The sequence below is a fragment of the Chinchilla lanigera genome, unplaced genomic scaffold, assembly GCF_000276665.1.
Source record: "Chinchilla lanigera isolate Chin_1 unplaced genomic scaffold, ChiLan1.0 scaffold00007, whole genome shotgun sequence".
NCBI classification, from domain to species: Eukaryota; Metazoa; Chordata; class Mammalia; order Rodentia; family Chinchillidae; genus Chinchilla; species Chinchilla lanigera.
In genome coordinates this window covers 1,421,132-1,436,795 of record NW_004955408.1, presented here as the reverse complement: position 1 = coordinate 1,436,795, position 15,664 = coordinate 1,421,132, and the positions used below count along the sequence as shown (strand labels likewise).

At 56.6% G+C, this 15,664-nt stretch overlaps 1 protein-coding gene across 1 annotated transcript; it reads right to left on the bottom strand.

Annotated features, from left to right (window-relative positions):
* Positions 1 to 4,785: 4,785 nt before the first annotated feature.
* Positions 4,786 to 15,664, bottom strand: Grm6 (glutamate receptor, metabotropic 6; the record flags this gene model as incomplete). The annotated part of the gene is given in 10 exon segments (XM_013507979.1): positions 4,786 to 5,795; positions 6,828 to 7,139; positions 9,429 to 10,052; positions 10,138 to 10,283; positions 11,418 to 11,618; positions 11,717 to 11,857; positions 12,772 to 12,926; positions 13,836 to 13,971; positions 14,211 to 14,427; positions 15,572 to 15,664. Coding segments are annotated over 10 exon segments (2,223 nt in total), but the record flags the coding sequence as incomplete, so codon positions are not given.

Below are 15,664 nucleotides of genomic sequence, written 5' to 3'. Positions count from 1 at the left end.
TTGTGTCAACTTGAAGAGTCTAGAGGCTGGGCTAAGAGACTCAGCAGTTCTACATTCTGAGCCTGTGCAAGAAGAGACTGGCTTCCCCTGCCCCTTGTGCTCTTGCTGCTTTTATTATTTTCCGCTACCACAAACTGTTGCCCCTCTGCCATGTGCCACCCTGCCTTGGAGCCAGCTGATTATGGACTGAAATTTCCACAAACTGTGAGCTAAATAAACCTTTCTTTCCTTAATTCCGGGTGTCAGGTATTTTGTCTCAGCAATGAGAGAAAATAACTGAGACAGAATTTGGTACCAGCGGAGTGGAGTTGTTACTGTGACTGTACCTGACCATGTGGTTCAAGAGCCTTTGGAAATGGCTTGTGGGAAGAGCTTGGAAAGGTTCGGAGATGTCACCTGAAGAGTAGAGCTGTAACGCCTTCGACTGTTCTGTATGGGAGATTCTGGTCAGAGCTGGGAAGACCAGAAGGCTGATAGAAATCCTGCTGGTAAAGACCAGGTTCTGGAGGTTTCTGCTGGGAAGAAGAATTGTGCTGGGTGCTGGACTCCAGATGATGTGTGTTATGGCTTGGCAGAAAGTTTGTCTGCATTTTGCTCATGTCCAGAGACTTTACCTGAGACTAAGATTAAGGGTAATGGACTGATTAATCTGGCAAAAGAAATTTCCAGGCAGTCAAATGTTGAGGCTGTGGCATGGCTGTTGCTGGGGGCTTTTAGTCAGATTTATGTTGAGAATCCAGAGCAAAGAGCCCAGCAGGATGATTTAAAACATTGTGAGTTTGGCCAGGAAAAAAGCTCCAGTAAAGCTGTGCACTGCAAAGCTAGAGTGGAGGAGATCTCGATTGCTGAGAAGGAACAGCATATAAAAGAAGACCTGAGGGCATCACAAGAAGCAGCAAGTCTCCACCCTTTGCAGCCTCAAACTTGCAAAAATGAAAGACTTTGTTTTGAAGAGAAAGCTGCAGAGTGCCATGTTCCAGAATAGTGGTGGCTGCACCAGGTTCCAGAATGGCAGTGGCATAGAAAATTTATTCCTCAGAATTGGATTCTGAGTATCCAGGCACTCGACCCCTATGGCCAAGAGAAAGGAAGGCCTGCCTACTGCTCCAGCTGGCAGCAGACGTTGGAATCATCCACATAGTGCTGGTTTTAGGCACATGCAGAATGCAAGAGTTCTGAGGTTAAAGAGGCTTCCACCTAGATTTCAGAAGGCCTGGGAGGCCAGGCAGTGTGCCCCTGAGAGGGCAGTGGGTAAAGCAGTGAGTGTGATGTGAAAGGTGCAGTGGAGAACCCAGAAGTTTGGAAAAGCCAGGAATGTGGATTGTCTGAGGAAAGCTGCAAGGAGGGAGCAAAGTGGGCCCAAGATAGAAGCCATGGGTGCTATAATCACCAGAAGTGCCATAGGGTGGAGTTATGCAAGCCCTTTGGAGCTCACAGTGTGCCATAAGTTGCTTCAGATGCTGGATATGGACCTACAGGATGTAATGTTAGCCCTGCTGGATTTTGAACTTGCCTTGGTCCCATTCTTTTGTATTCCCTGTTTGTAACTTTTGGAATAAAATGCTTATTTTGTGCCATTGAATGTTGGAAATGTTTAACTTTTCATTTGTACACGGGCTTGCAATGAAGAATTTGCCTTAGATCTCAGGGGAGACTTGGTACTTGGACTTTTCAGCAATGCTGAAACTGTGAGGCCTTTGGCAACTCTTGCAGATGGACTAAATTCCTTTCGCATAAAGGAATGTGCATGAGTCTTTGGGGGGTAAAATGTTATGGTTCTAATGTAATATAATGTTGATAGACTTAATATGGTGCTTAAGGATTGTTAAACCTGTTCTATAGTGTTCAAGTTCTGAAATGATGACAATAATGTCTTTGTATCTGGAAGCTGGTTTAAAGAAAAGTGTCTGGTTGCCAAGTGGACAAAGGGTAGATTGTTATGGCTGATACACTGTGTCAACTTGAGGAGTCTAGAGGCTGGGTGAGTGACTCAGCAGTTCTACATCCTGAGCCTGTGCAAGAAGAGGCTTGCCCCCGCTCCTCGTGCTCTTGCTGCTTTTGCTGTTTCTGCCGCCGTGAACTGTTGCCCTCTGCCATGTGCCTCCCTGCCTTAAGCCAACTGATTATGGACTGAAACCTCCACAAACTGAGATAAATAAACCTTCCCTTCCTTAATTTAGGGTGCCAGGTATTTTTTCTCAGCAACGAGAGAAAAGTAGCTACGACAGTGGACTGTTGGGAGTTGACATGGTCAGGAAAGTGGATGCCGCAGGAGATTAGTGCCCTTATTAAGGGGACCTCAGAAAGCTCCCTGGGCTTTTCTGCCTTGTGAGGACACAGTGAGAGGATGTCACCTGTGAACAGGAAGAGGGCCCTCCACAGAGCACTGACTCTGCTGATGCCCTGAACGTGGACTTCCAGCTCCACAACTGAGGAAGAAATGTCCTTTCTAAGCCACCACATCGATGATACTGTGCTACAGCAGCATGAAGATGAAGCGGAAACCCATGACGAAGTGATGAGCCGTAATGATCCCAAGTCCGGGCTGGTGCAGCTCACAGTGGAGCCCGTGCTTAGCACCACAAGCCCAGTCCTTTCACTGACATGCCGCCGCATCTATGTCTCCCCCTTCCATCCAGCGCTCCTTCTCGTGCCTGCCCTGCACAGCCTGACTCTTCTTGGTTCCTGCCCTTTGCATTTCTTTAGCCTTTCCCCCAAAGTCATCTTGAAAGATGAAGATGAAAAGTCATCTCTGAAACTCCCAGAGCTGCCCGTAACTGTCAGTATTCTGCTTCTTTCTGCCCACACTGGAGCAGTTTTTCCTTCACAGATTCCAACAGATGAAAACTATTCACACTTTGGAATTTTTCACATTAAAACAAAGGTGTCTCTATAAATAACTTTTGTGTTGTTTTGTTTTATTTTGTTTTTCAAGCCAGGGTCTCACTGTGTACTTTAGGCTGACCTTGAACTCACAGTGATTCTCTTGCTTCAGCCTCCTGAGGGCTGGGGTTACAGGTACTGTCATGCCCGGCAAGGTAGCCATGGAATAATGAGTATTTATAAAGCTGTTTCATTCAATAAAATGATGGTGGATATTCTTGGAATGGTGAGTTCTATTCCATTTTAGAAATCTGAAAATGATAAATATAAAAAGAAGTAACAGAAAACCACAAAGCTCTGGGTAAAAGTTATATTTATTTAATAAGAATTCACTGAATAAAAGAAGAGGCAATGTGTGAAATGGAGTAGGGGGAATTTTCCAAAGGGCAAACGTGTAAGAGATGTGACAGTGCGGTAATTAGTGCGTCAAAAGAATTCACACTGGTGACAACGCATAAGAATATAGCAGGAAAAAGCCCTCTCATGCAAAAGTCCCAGCACACGTGAAAATAGAGCGGAGAGGTGAGGTGGTACAAAGCCTCTATCAAGACGTGATCCCGCGCTGCTGTGGAGAACTCACACCAGAGAGAAAAACTATCACTGTAATGCACGCTGACCGAGCCCCGGCTCCAGAGCTCCACTTCTGCTGGGACATGTAGTTTTCACCAGACAGAAATAGATCAAGATGGTGACTATGAGAAAGCCTCAGGTGGGGCCCAGCTCTTATCCAACAGGAGAGATCCCACCCTAGCAGAATGCCTTCCAAATCCCACAGATTTCAAAAACCACAAGCCTTCCTTCAGGACTTCACTCAGGCTGATCAGACATCAGGGAATTAAGACGGTGCAGCCAGAACATAGGACAGCCTTGGGGAGCTCTCAGCCCTTCCTTACACACCAAAAAATGATCAAAGAGAGAGATTTCGTGTATACCTGGAATACAGGAAAGCTCTCAGAGAAACCATGCATCAGGGGACTTGTATACATCAGGGGACTCAGGGAGAGCGCCTGTTGGGGGGAGCCCCCTCCCCGCCCCCCCGTACGGGAAAGCACAGAGGAGGAAGACAGCGCTCTGCACTCGGACGAATTCCCTCCAGGGCCTGGGATGGAGCTCAATGGGACAGGGCTTGCCTAGCACGTGTGAGTCTCTGGGTTTGATCCCCAGCAGTAGAAAGAAAAAGAATGCTCATCAGAGAGAGGGGGAGCGATGTGTGTGGGGAGTGTGTGGAAGTCTCTGCCCGAAGCCAGGACTCGAAGTCAGAATCTTCACACCAGGGAGGAAGCCCTTACGTGCAGTCAGCGTGGGAACCCTTGCACTGAGAAATCATTGGAAGTCGTGGAGTTTGGAGTGGGGTAAACCTCAGCAATATGGTTTTTTAAAGTGGAAAAGTTTTCAACTAGAAATGCACATCAAATATTTCATACTTGGAAATACACTAAGAAAACAGTAAACTGAAAAAAAAAATTCATTCGGAGAGCTGAGCTTGCGGACTCTCAGGGTCCATTTAGGAGCAAAACCCTACAAAAGCACTATGGTAGAAAGAAACACATGTCAGAGGACCCACACAGGAGAAGCCCAACAAAATAATGGATTTTGAAAAGCATTCAATAATAAATGAAACCATAGTTCACACTGGGCAGCCCCCAGGAACACACCAGCGAGGGGGCGAATCTGCACTCTGGCAATGTTATTCTCGAGAAAAGCACTGTTAATTTTCAAAGCACAGAAAAACAGGCCCAAAGTCAAAGCTTAGTGGACATCAGAGAATCTTTAGGTCGTATGCAGTGTGATTCTCCTTCGCACTTCGTTGCAGATATTAGGTACTAGAGATTTCTGAATCATAAAACAGCCAACTCAATACATTAAAATTTATCTAACCCCAGGAAAACAAAATTCCGAAACTAAAATCTACATTTTTTTAGAAAGATGACTGAAAAATGAACATTTAAGCATCTACACTCCAAGCATTTTCCATTGTTCAAGAAAATGTCCGGAAAGTTTTTACGTCCATCCTAAATTATGCACTTGGGATTAATCTTCACCGTGGATGTAAAAAGCTGTCATTGGTCCCAACCTAGACCTCCGAAACACAACCACATGCAGGCATCGCAGAGCAGTGGGTGCCTCCTGCTGCTTCACTCTCACAAGTGCATCTGAGGTCTGCAGGCTGGGAGAGGTTAAGGGAGAACACCCCAGGAGGAGCTGCGCTGCTCGGAAGTGGTAGCCGATGCCTGGATGTGGTGACACCGTGGAGGAGCGCCCTGCTTCCTCTGCTCACGGGGCTCTCACCAAGGGCTGCCCCTGTGACCCGCAGCAGGGTCACTGAGCCAACTGAGCTCCTCAGCAGGGTGCAGCCCTCCCCTATGGAGACCTCCCTGCCACCAGCCCAGAGGCTCACCCGGCCACAGCTCTTCCATCCGCCGATCCGAGTGTGCAGAAGCAGGCGGCAGGCTCTCAAAGGGCAGAGCCTTGCCCTTGGGCCTTCTCTAGAGCAGCCTCTGGCCAGGGCCACTTCCCCCCAGCAGGATGTGTGGTCCTTGGAGCACAGTGTGGAGCTGACCAACCCCAGAGGTCCAGAGGGGGTGAAGCGAGGCCGTGCGTCCCAGCGTGGCCTGTGCAGACCCTGCTCCTCCTTTTTGCTGTCGCCGGACTCCTCCGCGACCAGAGGGGCAGGAAGGGGGGGGGGAGCAGCCTGTCCTGGCCACTCCCGCCTCCTACTTTGGGTCCTCTTTGTCCTCACCCTTGGGGGGCGCTGCCACCGTGGAGGTGGCCTTGAGGCTCCGCTTGCGCTTCTGCACATTCTGCTCTGGGTGGAACAGGATGACGTAGGTTTTGGGCACGTAGAGCATGCCGAGGGACACGGAGGCGCTCAGGCTCAGAGACACCGTCAGCGTGGTGGTCTGGATGTAGATCTGCGGCAGCAGGAGGAGGAGGGGAGGAGCGGGCTCAGCCTGCTCTCCCGCTTTGCTGGCAGGGGAGTGCTCAGCCCCAGAGCGGGAACGGCAGGAAGGAGAGGAAGGCGGCAAAGGCCAAGGCGGGCACGAAGGAGGCGGCAGTCAGCTGTGACCCTGACCAGGCAGCAAGGGGGTGAGCAGCAGCAGGGACCTGGCTGCTAAGAAGGAAAGCGGCCCCTTGTGCCTGCATGGGCTGGAGCGTGCCATGAAAGAAGGAGTGTTTTCAGATGTAGGAAGGAAGGGTGGAGGCATTCGTGGAAGAGCACACGGGCGAGCACACGGGCCCCGAGGAGGGCGCGCACGTGTCCTGCTGTGCTCCGTGGAGATGACTGTGGGGATGGTCGTGCAAGTGGGCCTGCAGAGTAACAAGGTAACTGACATAAAGCGTGGGAAAAATGGAATCAAAGCAAAGTAGGAACTGAGTGTGGTGGTGCTTGTCTGTCATCCCAGCAGCCTGGGAAATTGAGGCAGGAGGATCGCAAGTTTGAGCCCAGCCTGGGCAATTTAGTGACTTAGCCAGACCCTGTCTCAAAATAAAAAAGGGCTGGGGCCGTAGCTCAGTGTGAAGGCCTTGGGTTCCCTCACCAGTACTGCCCCAAAATAAGAACGAACAATAAAACAGAAGAAAGTTAGGAAGAACAGAAATGAAAAAGAGGGCTAGGGTGACCCATTCGGGACCCCTCCTATCTCTCAGGAGCTACTCCTATTCCCCAATCTTATTCCCATTTCCTTTTCTCCAATACATTTTCGAACTCTTTCTTTAAATAGAGGAGGATTAGAAGAGCAGGTAAATGAGTGAATGAACAAGGGAAGAGAAAAATGGCGGAGTGACAGACACAGAGATCCCGGGAGAACGTGAGCGCACAGCATCTCATGACACGCACAGCAGCTAGCCCGCCCTGTAGTCATTCCCGTAAGGCAGCCTCCAGACGGCTCAGCTCTCGGTGACAGGAAGGAAACATGGGACAGGGCCAGGGGGACCCCGGGTACCTTTTCGGCAGACTGGGCCGTGCCAAAGAAGATGGGCACAAAGGCCAGCCAGATGATGCAGGTGGTGTACATGGTGAAGCCGATGGGCTTGGCCTCGTTGAAGGTCTCGGGGACACCTCGGGCCTTGATGGCGTACACAGTGCATGTGACCATGAGCAGGAGGCTGTAGCCCAGGCAGCCGATGAGGGACAGATCCGACATGTCACACTTGAGTACGCCCCTGGCCTGCTCGGGGTCCACCGTGCGCTGCTCCTCGTAGTCAATCACGCTGTGGGGAGGCTGGGCCGCCAGCCACGCTATCACGCCCACCACCTGCAGGAGCCACGCTGAGTCAGGGCGCACCCCTGCCGGCGACTAGTCTGTCCCAGCCCGCTTCCCGGGGCCTGGAGGTCAGGATGCCTGGAGGCCCCCAGCCTGCCGAGTCGGGGAGCAGCCATGGGGGACCCACCACGGGACCAGTGCACCTGGGGCACGGCGAGTGGTGGAAGGGCCACAGTGGGTGACGCCGGGCTGGGCCCTTGTTATCGACTCTAACCAGTACCAGTGCTGGGCACTGAGCACTTCTTTCTTTGCCTCAGTTTCTCTACTCACAGAACGGACAGAGTTTTAAGGACACAGTGCTGTCCTGGGGGAGCAGCTGGTCCACCGATTAGGGCCAGGCCTGGAGGGAACATTCAGGCCTCACAGCGCCCAGGCAGGCAGCACTACTCCACTCCGGGTGTGAGGACACCAGGTTGGCCATGTCCAGCAACAGGAGAAACCTAGCTCCCGAGGCCCTCTCAGTCTCCAGAGAACCACTGAAAAGGCGAGATTACGTACGAAGCTCAAAATGCAGGCACATCACAGGCAAGAGGAGCAGCAGCCTGGTGTGGCCCAGTGTGGCTCAGAGTCAGAACAAGCCCCACCGGAGAGGGGGAGCTTCATTTCCTGCATGGTGACATCGGGCCTGGAGCCAAGGACACTGAGGAGCGGGGACTAAGACGCTGCATGAAGGGAGACTCGGGAAGGGCTGCCCCGTATATTCGTGCAGGTTGTTCACTGCACAAGAGCACTGAGCAGAGGGGTGGGTGGGGGTAGAATCTAGCTAGCACACCAGTGCTGTGCCAGGCGTCCTGAGGGGAGGGGTGCTTCTAACAATCTGTCCACCCACAAGAAACACCTTTCTGTGCTTCTCCTAACTGCGACACAACCCACAGACAAGGGGCCAGCGAAATTAAACTCAGGAGGCAACATAGGAGCCGCCTTTAGAACCAGGCTCTTCAGGGGGAAAAGTCACTCATAGAAGATAAAACCCAGGGCTGGCGACGCACGGAACCAGCGGCTCAAACGCCCCTCACTGATCTCCACCCTGCACTTGCTGCGAAGTCAAAGGATGGGAACAGCCACGTCGCAGAACGCAAGGCTCCTGAGGCCACTGGTAAGAACGCGTAGGCAAAGGAACAGTAAGGTACCGGGCGCACACAGCCCTGGCTGAAAGCCCCAGAAAGCCGGAGGCGCGGCTCTTTAGAAGTGTTCATGGAGAAGGAGAGGGGGAGGGGCGTGAACCGCGCTGGGCGGCCACCGCGGAATGCCGCGCGAGCGGCTCCGTCGCGCGTGCGTGCGTGCGAGGCAGCATGGAGTGTCTGCGGCAGGGAAGTTGTGCAGCACGTCTCAGGATGGGGCTGAGGGCACAGGGCGCGGTGTGTGGAGGAAGCCAGCACCTCCCAGCTGTGAGAACCGCGGAGCCCAGGCCATCCGTGGGAAGGCACACGGCAGATTCGGAGCTGGGGGCGGGGCTGTCAGCAGCGGGGCCTGGGCCGTGCCCCACCTGCCAAGCCCGTGTCCCTGAACTCCTCTGCACTACAGTACCCAGGGCCTCCAGACAAGGACAGTCCCGTCCCACTCTATTACTGTCCCCGCGGGGGTCCCCGGGCCACGCCACGTCTGCACACAGTGGGACTCGAAGGTCCTCTCCACAGCGCTCCACCCTGTCGCCCCAGAACAGGGCGGGCCCGTGCGAACGGATCCTCTGCCTGCAGAGGTTCGGTCCCACACCGGCTGCCGTTTCATGAGTGGCTCACGCTGTGGAAGAGCTCGTGCAATTTACAAAACTCAAGGTGCTGTGGAGCGGTAAAGCTGCGCAGGCTGCCCCCCTCCCTGGCCCATTTTCCTGGGAGAACTGAACAGCAGAAATGGGTGCTCCTAATGCACTGTTCTCGTTACCTGGAAGAGACGGCTCTGCCTGCTGCAGCTCTTACTGATATTTAACGCGGACACCAGAACTGAACAGAGTGACTCTAGAAACACAGTCTCCCCGCCTATCTTTTCCTGGAGCCCAGGATGCAACCCAGGGTCTGCCACATGCTAGGCAAGCACTCTACCACCAAGCTACACCCCCAGCCTTTTTTGTTACATGAGATAAAGTCTCACTAAGTTGCCCGGGCTGGGCTTGAACTTACCGTTCTCCTGCCTCAGCCTCTCAGAGTACTGGGAGCACAGGTGCGCGCCACCCCCTCTGGCTACCACTTCTCCGACTTTTAAAGCTGAGGACAGACCTTGGCCCCGCCCCCAGCCCCAGCCCAGCCCCGAGGCTCCTGCCCATCCTGGGAGAGCCGGGCCCACCTGCAGGGAGGCGAGACTGAAGGTGATGACCAGCTGCGACGTGGGGCTGATGAAGGGCGGGGGTGTGACGGAGCGCTTGCCCTGCTCGAAGATGCGGTAGATGCGGTTGGTCTTGGTGAGCAGGGCAGAGTAGCTGAGGGTGGTGCCCAGGCCAAGGAAGAGCCTGCGGGCCGCACAGACGGCCGCCCCAGGCCCCGCCACCATGAGGAAGGTGACGGCGTAGATGAGGAAGACGCCGGTGAGCAGCACGTAGCTGAGCTCACGGCCCGAGGCACGGACGATGGGGGTGTTGTTGTGTCGCACGAAGGTGCCCGCCACCGTGGTGGTGGCCATGATGCCAAGCACGGCCAGGAGGAGCGGCAGGGCGGCCCAGGGGGAGGACCAGGTGAGGCGGACCACGGGCGTGGGTCGGCAGCCGGTGTGGTTGGGCGTGGGCCGCATGTCCCCAGGACAGGACTCACAGGTGAACTCGTCCACCTGGAAGCGGTAGCCATCGCAGGCCTCGCAGTGCCAGCAGCAGGGCACGCCCTTCACCATCTTCTTCCGCTCGCCCGGCCCGCAGGGGAGGCTGCACTGTGACGCGGGCACCTCGCGCTGGTCACCCGACCACAGCAAGGCTTCCACCTGTGACGGGTGGAACTGGCTGTGGCCCTGCCGCCAGCAGTTAAGGCCCGCTGGCTATGCTCAGAGCGGGGGCCGCACCACTTACATCCAGCCTGAGGACCTCTGCCCACTGGCCCACAGCCTGGTACCCGCCACTGTGGGCACTGCCATTGGTCGCCTGGTACTGGAAGATGTCATAGCGCCCTGGCGCATCTCCGTTCTCATTGAACATCACCGGGGTCCCTGCGCTGCCTGTGGAGAGAGCCTGTCATTCTCAACTAGATCTCCAGCCTACTGGGGAGGCCGCGAGGCCCAGCCAGGACCGAGGAAGCGTTAGACCAGGTTGTGAGAGGGTGCCTGAGGTCACTAGGCATCGGGGAAATGCAAGTCAAAACCACACGAGCCGCCACCTCACACCCAGAGACAGAAAGTCAGAAGCGTTCCTGAGGGTGTGCACTGATGCCAGGAGTGGAAATAGCACGCCGCCAGGGAGCACCGTGTGGTGGTTTCACAAAACATTAAAAATGGAGCTGCCCAAAGAGCCGCAGTTCCATTCCTGGGAGTAGACCTAAGGAACGGAAAGAGAGATGGGACGAGACATCTGACCTCCACGTCCAGTGCCGTGCCACTCACAGCAGCCAGAGGCAGCAGCTGCCCAGTGGATGAAAGAGGACAGATGTGGTCTAGACATACTGGGGCACAGACTCGGACAGAAAGGAGATTCTGACGCTTCACGACGCGCCTTTAGAACATGACACCAACTGAAAAGCCGGTCACAGAAGCACAAATGCTGTGCCATCCGAGGCACCCAGAGCGGGGAGCTTCACAGAGCCAGAGGGGGTCGGTCGCTGGGGGTGCGGAGCTGCTGCTTTCAGCGGGCACAGAGCTCTGCTCCCGCGAGATGAAAAGCACCGTGGAGCCGGTGGCCCAACAGTGTGAACGTGCGCAGGCCACTGAACCGCACACTGAGACACTGTTGGGACGGTAAGTTGTGCACATGGTACAGCAACCCGAAAGGAACCGCAGGCTCGGCCCTCCGGGTGAAGGGAGGCTTCAGACCTGAGCCCCGCTGGCTGCTGCCTTGCGGCCGGCTGTACTCTGAGCACTCAGCTTTGCTTTGTGCAGAGCTGGTCGGGAGCAAAGTGCAGGTGAGTTCCGTGGCAGGGAGCACAGCGGAGGAAAGGCGGTTTGCAGACATGTGGTGAGGAACGGAGCCGGAAACTTTCTAAAGGACAGCGAGGGAACAGAAGTGGATCTGACACACAGCAAGCCCCTGGTCTGCCGGGGCATCACCTCTGGCACCCTCGCCACGGAGAAGCCCACCCAGGCAGCTGCCCCGCTGCACTCCCCTCGCCCGTGCCTGCGGCTCGGGCTCTGCAGGCTCACCGTTGAAGCGGACCGCTCGAATGTACTGCAGCAGGGTGCGCCCGTCCGTGGGTTCCATTGCCGGGCACAGCCCCGAGTGCCCAGGGCACAGCGCCTGCTGCATGCTGTGCAGCGCGTGCGCGATGGCGTACACGGCGTCGATCACGAACTGCACCTTCCCCTCCTGCTCGTAGGCAGAGTCCTGGCCGATGCGTTCCTCGCCTGTCCTGGGGATGCCAGAGGAAGTGTTCCTGGCCCCCAGGCGCCAAGCCCGCCTGCCCCGCCTCCCAGCCTGCCCCGCTGACCTGTGCTGCCCTCACCTGTGCACTTGCGGGCGGAATCATCCGCCTGGCTGCCTGAGCTTGTCAGCTTGCAGTTAAAGTTCTCTTCCCAGAACTCAGCAAACCAGACGTTCCTGCGGTTGTTCTCCAGGGAGCGAGTCATGAAGTACTGGTCGAACCCTGGGAGGGAGGAAGCGGGAGAAGAACCTGGGCCAGCCCCTCTGCCGACTGCTCGCTTTGCACCCAGCTGTGTGACTAAGTCCTATGCTATGAGTTCTAAGCCAGCTGGAGGCTTCAGGGTGGACTTCGCCCCCTGAAGGACTTTTATCACTGCCTCTTCTTTCCGGGTTAGGACACTGCTGTAAAGATGGAATGGGTGGAGCGGCAGCACCTGTCCTGTACATAAGAGGCCATAAGCACAAAGACACAGCAACCACAGAGCAGTGGGGGACAGAAGGGAAGCAGGGCCCAGGGCCTGGGCAACATCACAGACTCACCGCCCTGTCCCTGAAATCACCTATTGCAGGCCTTGTCTGGTGATGAGATGCCTGTACTGCTAAAGCCACCCCCAGTCCAATTCATCACTGTAAGCAGGGAAGCTGAAGGACAGGTGCCAGGACGTCCGCCACTGGCAGAGTGCTGAGCCCGAGGGAAGGGCTGCTCCCTCCCCAGGTCCGAGCTTACAACCCTGAGCCGACCATGGCATCTGCAGTTCAGGTCTTTGGGAAAATGAGCAGCCCTCGTGTGGAGCCGATGCATCCAGACAGTCACAAGCGAGAGTGGGGGGCCGAGGCAGGCCTCCTCGCTGTCCCTGCAGGACGGTCTGTGCCAGACCAGCCCGACTCTTCAGTTTAGAGTAGTTTCGGTAAAACCAAAAATATATGCACAGAGTTAAAATCCAGACCCTAACCCTGTCTATGCGTACTTTCCCCCACACCACTCATTCAAACCCTGCCTGCGGGACTGGGTCACAGGCCAGGGACCCAGAAAGCACCCAGATTGTGGCATCAGCCTCAAAGATGTGAAAAATAGGCATCCCCGGGAGGGACCCCTGGGGAGGGCAGAGGGTGGGGCCAGCACAGCCCTGGACGCACCATCGATGGAGGCCCTTTTGGGCAGGATGGTGATGGCCCCCACGGCCACATCCTCCAGGCTCAGGATGGGCGAGGTCTTAGAGCCCCAGCTGTCCGAGCCGACCCACAGGAAGTGGCCGGTCAGGTTGGCCCGGCGTGTCGCCTCTAGGACCCTCCTGGCAAGAGCAAGAAGAAGGTATTAAGTGGGCACCCTGGGTCCCCCTCCACCCTAGTCCTGGCCACTTCCCTTTCTGTCCCCGTCACTCAGCAAAGCCCTGTTTTTCGGGACAAGTGGGGTGTACGTAGGGTGCTCAGGACTCGTCCCCTGGGCTTCCTCCCACCCAGGCTGCCCACATGTTCTGTCCTTATGCCTGGCCAGACAGGTTTACATTGTCCATGAAAGGCTCGTGTGTCAGAAGCCAGTCTCCAGCGTGGCCGTGCTGGGGGGCAGTGGGCCTCCTGTGAGGTGCCAGAGTCTTCAGGGGCTTAAGCAGTGCCCTGGGGACCCCATCAGCACCACCCCAGTGAGTTCCTGACCGGCTGTGTGCTCTCCCCTCTGTCACCCCTGCCATGACTCCATCTACCGAACACTGGTGCATCCTGAGGCCCCACCACAGCTGGGGCCGTGCTGGACTCTCAGCCTCCAAAACTGTGATTTAATAAACCTTTTCTTTATAAATCACTTGGCCTCTGGCATTTTGTTATAGTACCCCCAAAAATGGACCCTACAGACAGCTCCTTGGGGGGGAAACAGGCCAACTGGAAGCCACATCTGTCCCTCCACGAATGCTTCCACTGGTGTCACTGCAACTTCCGGGCTGGTGGCACAGCTCCCAGCTGGCTCAGGGCCCAGGTCTGCGATCTCCTGCCCTCTGTACCGTCCCTGGCCCAGCCACCCCTGACAGCTCACGCAGGTGACCTGCAGGGCCTGTCTCCCCTGTGATGATAAAAGTGGACATGTGCTTCCAGCCTGTGCCTGGAACAGCTCTCCTCAGACCAGACGCAAACAGGACAGCAGAAAGAGCTTCAGGTGGGGAGGGCGGGGGAGCCCAGCTTCGATGAGGCAGGGACAGCGTCCGGCTCACCTGATGTCATCCTCGTTGGCGAAAATGATGATGCCGCGGGCATTGGGCGTCTCCATGAGCCTCCTGATCACTTTGTCGAACTCGCCTGGCTTCGGTTCCCTAGGAATCTTGATGGACTGAGCAATGCAGACCCCTCCTGGAGTTGGGGATGTCACAGTCAGCTCTTGCCCTACACCCAACCACCACTGCACACGATGGTGCTGCAGCATGAGCGGTGCCCGGGCCCGGCTGAGGGTCCGGAGCGGCGATCTCCTGCCTGGGCCCTACCTAGCAGCCGCAGGACAAGGACTCACACAGCCCCAACACCCACCTGGGACCCAGCGTCCCGTCCCTCACTCCGTCCCACGGCCGGCTGCCATCCCCTCACCAGCTCACCAGCCTCTCGAGAGATCTGCACGAAGGCCTCCACCCCGCTCTCGCCATAGTTGCCCTCGGAGGCCAGCGTGGACACGTAGTTCCATCCCAGCGCCCGCACAATGTCCACCATCGCCTGGGCCTGGTAGGAGTCAGGCGGCACCACTCGGGAGAAGAAGTCGTAGCGCGTGGCATCGCTGAGCTCTGGGGCGGTGGAGGCGTAGCTGATCTGGGGTATCTGGGGCAGAAAGGACAGCTGGGCTGTGGGTGGAGTCAGGAACCCTAGGGAGGTAGGGCAACGGGCACTCGGGACACGATGGGGCACAGACAGCCTGGGGAGCCCACCGGGGCCAGGGGGACAGATGTGCCGCGGTCAGGGGCAGCTGCAGTCTCACACAGAGAGGCCAGGCGGGGCAGGGAACAGCAGCTGTTTATGAGCGGATCTGGTGGCCTAGGGACGGCATGAAGGTCCAGGGTAAGAGCAGGGCCCCCAACACCGCTGAGCAGGCGGCGTCCTGAACAGGGGCAGTGGAGACCAGGGCAGCCGGTGGACACCAGCCTGCAGCCAACCTTAGTGCGGGCACGCTGTGTTGCCCCAGGAAAGGGGCGTCCTCGTGAGCCCCAAGGAAAGCACATTTTCCTGCTCCCCCCATGGGGGTTCAGGGCAGGGGCAGCCCCGGGGCCATCAGAGCTGGTGGGGGCTTTGGACCCAAGCCGCGTCCAGGAGAACGGAGAGATTTGCCTGAAACTGGGTTTTATCTGTGTGCATTAGAGAGATGAGCAGTAGGATTAAGAGAGCTGAGCCCATCAGAGGGGTGGGGGATGGTGGGTGGGGGCCGGGGGCTGGGAGCCGGGCAGCAGCCGGGCTGAGAGCGCAGAGGGAGTCACACCACGTCAGGAGAGACGGCTGCAAAGAGCACAGCCTCACAGCACTGCGAGGGCAGTGCGGGCAGGAAGGCGGGACGCAGGGCGGGCATAGAATTGTGCACGTACATACATACATATATATCCTCCCAAACGAACGTGCACACTGCGTACTAACATGCACACTGCATACGCTGTACTGCAGACATCCGGAGTTTTAAAAACACAAAGAAGGAGGGAAAAGACAGTCCGGAGGGAGAGAGGGGCGTGACCCGGAGCTGCGAGTGTTCACCAAGCGGACTCGGAGGGCCAGGGCGGGAGACAGACAGAGCAAGACGAAGACGGAACAGCGGTGTGAGGTGCGCACAGCCCGGGGCTCCAGCAAGGGCGGGCCGCAGCCCAGCGTCCCCCCTCTACAGCGAGAGCCGGAGGGACCCAGCAGGGACGTTCCAGACGGAGGCGAGCGGGAAAGACGTCCGGGCCGAGCGGGGCGAGCAGGGCGGCCCGCGGGGGCTCACCGCGAACAGGCGCAGGACGTTGGCCACCATGATGGACACGGAGCTGGCCGAGGCGCCCACGACGGCCACCACGCGCTCGGGGGGCGCGGCGCG